This window comes from Octopus bimaculoides, chromosome 14 (assembly GCF_001194135.2).
Source record: "Octopus bimaculoides isolate UCB-OBI-ISO-001 chromosome 14, ASM119413v2, whole genome shotgun sequence".
Taxonomy (NCBI): Eukaryota; Metazoa; Mollusca; class Cephalopoda; order Octopoda; family Octopodidae; genus Octopus; species Octopus bimaculoides.
The window spans coordinates 24973137-24977550 of record NC_068994.1 but is presented as its reverse complement, the minus strand read 5'-3'; the positions used below and the strand labels follow the sequence as shown (position 1 = coordinate 24977550).

Sequence of the window (4414 nt, the reverse complement as noted above, 5' to 3'; positions counted from 1 at the left end):
CATTTAAATTTAATTCTTTTAATGATAATAATAAATTTAATAATATAAATATTTTAATTAATTGATTTAATTATAGTATTTTAGCTTATTTGATATATATTATATAATTTATGTATCTTAGTCTTATTCTTTAGACTTTATAATTACTTAGATTTTAAATTTCCATAAAATGTTTATAATACAGTTAATTGTTTTATTATGATTATATTATTATGATTATATACATTTTAATTTACATTCATGATTTTATAAATAAAACTTTCATTCATGTTTATATATCTCTTTATTCTATTCTTTTTCTTTACGCCATATCTTCACGCGACTTCTTTCTAATGAACGCTTAGCTAATAGTATAACGTTTAAAATTTTTGTTTAAACTATAGCTTCGTTGAGATAAGTATTGCTTTTATTTTCAATAATATCGTTAAAGGATTTTCTCTCATTTATTGGTAAAATAAGTGTTTTTATATAAATTCACTTGACATTTAATGTTAGCTGATATTTTCAATATTGTGTAATGTTTCGTTTTGATTTATTGGTAAAATAAGCATTTTTTATATAATTTCATTTATTATTAGTTAATTTTCTAATTAAGGTTAAGTTAATAGTATAACATTTAAAATTTTATCTAAACTAAAGATTCGATTAGATAAGTTTTGCATTTCTTTTCAATAATTTTGTTAAATGTTTTTATTTTATTTATTGGTGATATGATTATTTTTATATAAATTAATTTATATAAATTAATATTTGTTAGTTTAATTAAAATAAACGTAAAGTTAATAATATAACGTTTATAATTTTAGTTTAACCTAAATCTTCGTTTAAATTGCATTTTAAACGAAAGATTCGTTAAGATAAGCTTTGCATTTAATTTTCGATAAGATAAACTTTGCATTTAATTTTCGATAAGATAAGTATTACATTTTTAAAAAATAATATTGTTTAATATTTTGTATAAGTATTTTTATATAAATTCATTTATTATTTATTGTTGGTTGATATATATACATTCATTTTATTATTATTATTGCTGTATTTTGACCTGAACATTAGCTATATTTTTAAATAGAATTGATTTTCGGTCGATTTAATCGATTTTATTATATTTTATTTTCTATTTGAAAATTTGGTTATCAAACACGTGTAGTCGTTTTATAATTGTATGATTATTACTTTGTATTTTACTATAGTTCTTTTTAGTGTATTTACTTATTAAATTTCTGTAGATTTTCATGGATGAGTTCGTGAACTTTGGTTCTTTTCTCTAAATTATATATTTATATATTATATACAGTGAAACTTGATTTAATTTAAATTTTGATAAATTGAATTTGATTGAGTTTTCACCGGGATTTTTATCCCTAATATATATTATATATATATATATATATAGTTATATTTCTCTTGTTCACTTTCAAAGAATAGAGTAATAATCCAGATAGGTGTGAAGTATACTTATTACAACTGTAAAACTCAAGACTGTAATAATAACTGAGTTTTTATTTACCATAAAGGTCGAGACAAAGAGAAACAAACATCGAGACACCTTGGAACATTTTCGCGAGTTCCAGAACTTTGGATTCTATTGGCTAACGATCACCACAACATCTACTCACCGAAACAGATTCTACAGTAGAAGGATCAACAACAAAATCACTGTAGGCTTAAGTGTTCGTTTAGATCGTCTAAAGTTGTCCGCTTCATACAAGCGGTTTTGTTTTGGATAGAGGTGGTCTGGTCTGTGTTTGAGTTTGTGGCACTTCTTCCAGGATTTCCGTTGGATGACCTGTTAGAAGCTCGGAAATATTGTCAGTCTCATCGCCAGATTCGCAGTCCTCTGCAGAAGCGTAGTACGGACGTAGCTGTTCTCAGTATTTTCTCCATACTGCGCCATGAGTAAAAACCTTGACTCTGAAACAGCGAGTGCCCAACGACTTCGTGACGACTGCTGCTGTCCATCGGAGCTGCTTGTCACGGCGTGGACCACAGCACATTGCAAATATAGGATCACCAGTCTTGTACTGTTTGGTTACCTTGGCGACACTACTTGAATCTGTTGTCATCTCCGCCTTTGATGACACCTTGGATTGCTTGCCCTGAGCTATGTGTGCTGGATAGGGCAGCAGAGAGTCATTCCGAGTCCAAATCTGCCGGGACATCAAGAGTTCGCTTGACGAGAGTCCACAGGATATCGGCGTTCCCGGTACTGCATCAAAAACTCCTGAAGGGCTCGTTTTGGAGCATAGAAGGCTTTCTTATTGCTGGCTTGAAAGACTGCACCAGACGTTCTGCTGCTCCGTTAGTAGCAGGATGGTATGGTACTCATGTCAGGTTTGTGATCCCACGTTCTTTGCACCAGCTCTGAAATTCTTCAGGAATGAAAGTTGATGCGTTATCTGTGACCAGCGTGTGAGGATATCCGAAGTTAGCGAAGTCCTCTTCCATCAGAGTGGATGTGGATGACGTTGAATGAATACATGGATATTGTGAGAAAGCGTCTGTGATCACCAGCCAGTTTGTACCCATGAAGTTGATGGCATGATCCATGTGTAAGCGGCTCCATGGCTTCTCTGGTAGCATCCATGGGTGAACTACAGGCTTGGATGGCTTATTTTGATGTTCGCCACACGAGTCACATCGTTGACTAGCCATTTCAATAGCTGCATCAATACCAGGCTAGTAGACAGCGGTTCTTGCTAATTACTTCATACGTCCCATGCTGAAGTGTCCGATATGCAGTAGATCAAGGATATTAGACTGTAGGCTCTGTGGAATCATAACTCTTGATCCATGAATGAGGCATCCGTGGTAGATATTGAGTGAATCCAACAACTTCTGGAAATCTTCGACTTCATCATTGGTCTCAGTGTTCTTCGGTGGCCACCCTTCGCGGACATAGCGCATCACTATAGTTATCATTGGATCTTTCCCCGATTCTTGACGGAGGATGTTTTTGTCAAAAGGTTTGACTTGAAAACTGATAGCTCTAATGGCGCACACCATATCCATGTCTACACCACTTTCGTCCTTGTCGAAGTCGTTGTCATTTCCAAATGGTAAGCGACTAACAGCATCTGCATTGCCATGATTCGCTGTTTTCCGGTACTCAATTGTGTAGTCAAACTGGTTCAGCCACAAAACCCATCGAGCTAGTCGGTTGGCTGCAAGAAGTGGTGTCCCTTTCATCAGGCCGAACAGTGCCGTCAGTGGTTTATGATCAGTCACCAGTATGAACTGCCGTCCGTACAGATACTGGTAGAACATCCGCAAGCTAAGGATAATGGATAGGGCTTCCTTGTGGATTTGGTTGTAGTTTCTTTCTGCAGACGTGTGAGTCTTGAACACATTGGCAATTGGGCACTCACTTCCATCCGGATAGCGATGAAACAAGACAGCTCCAATTTCGAAGTTGGATGCGTCACAAGCCAGTCCGAGAGGCTTGTCTGGGTTGAAATGTACAAGGACTTGATCTGAGGACAATAATCTTTTCAATTGTTTGAACGCTTTTTGTTCTTCGTCTCCCCACTTCCAAGGAGTTGCTTTCTTTGTTAAATGATAAAGTGGCCCGGCCATAGTGGCCAGGTTTGATATAAACTTCCCGTAGAACTGAAACGAACCCAAGAAAGACTTTAAGCTTGAGACATCTATAAGGGGTGGCTTCTTCATGACTGCCTCGATCTTGGATCCCTTCAGGATTCCTTCGACTGATAAGGTGTGGCCAAGATATTCCGCACTAGTTTGTGCACACAAGCACTTTTCATGGCGACATCTGAGTCCTTTGTCGTTCAGACGAAAGAGCAAAGGCCTAAGGTTGCTCAAGTGGTCATTTGCGTTTTGCCCGCTGATGAGCATATCGTTTTGGAAAACGGCAACTCCTGGCAGATCAAGGGTCAGGTTTTCCATGATCTGGAAGTAACCAGGCACTGATTTGATTCCAAATGGGAGTCGTTGCTGCAGGAGTACTCCACAGTGAGTGCTGAGGGCTAACCTTTGTTGACTCTCTATTGCCAGTTTGATCTGGTTGTAGGCATCAGCAAGGTAAATCTTCGTATAACCGTATCCACCTTCCAGCTTCTGCATCAGTTCCTCTAGGAGAGGCATTGGATGACGGTGTTCTAGTTGATCGTTGATGCCAAATCCGCAACTTGGGCTTCGGAGTGCCCGGATTATGTGCTTTGCGAATCGGTACCACTGGTGTTCCGTATTCTTTGAACTGGATTTGCTTCTAGACTCCTTTTGCGATAACTTCTTCGCAACTTTTGGCCAAGTCAGCACGAAGAGCGAATGAAACCGGTAGTGCCTTGTGCAAAACCGGCTTCGCATCACACTTGAATTTCATTTCCAGTTTGAAATCCTTAAGACATCCCAATTCTTCTTTGAAAAGATCCGGAAACTCGTCACAGAGATTGTG

General features: G+C 36.9%; 1 protein-coding gene across 1 annotated transcript; it reads right to left on the bottom strand.

Moving 5' to 3' along the window:
• Positions 1–2325: 2325 nt before the first annotated feature.
• LOC106875472 (uncharacterized protein K02A2.6-like) lies at positions 2326–2655 on the bottom strand. The gene has a single exon (XM_014923629.1). The coding sequence runs from the start codon at positions 2653–2655 to the stop codon at positions 2326–2328; it is 330 nt and encodes a 109-aa protein (XP_014779115.1).
• Positions 2656–4414: the final 1759 nt, after the last annotated feature.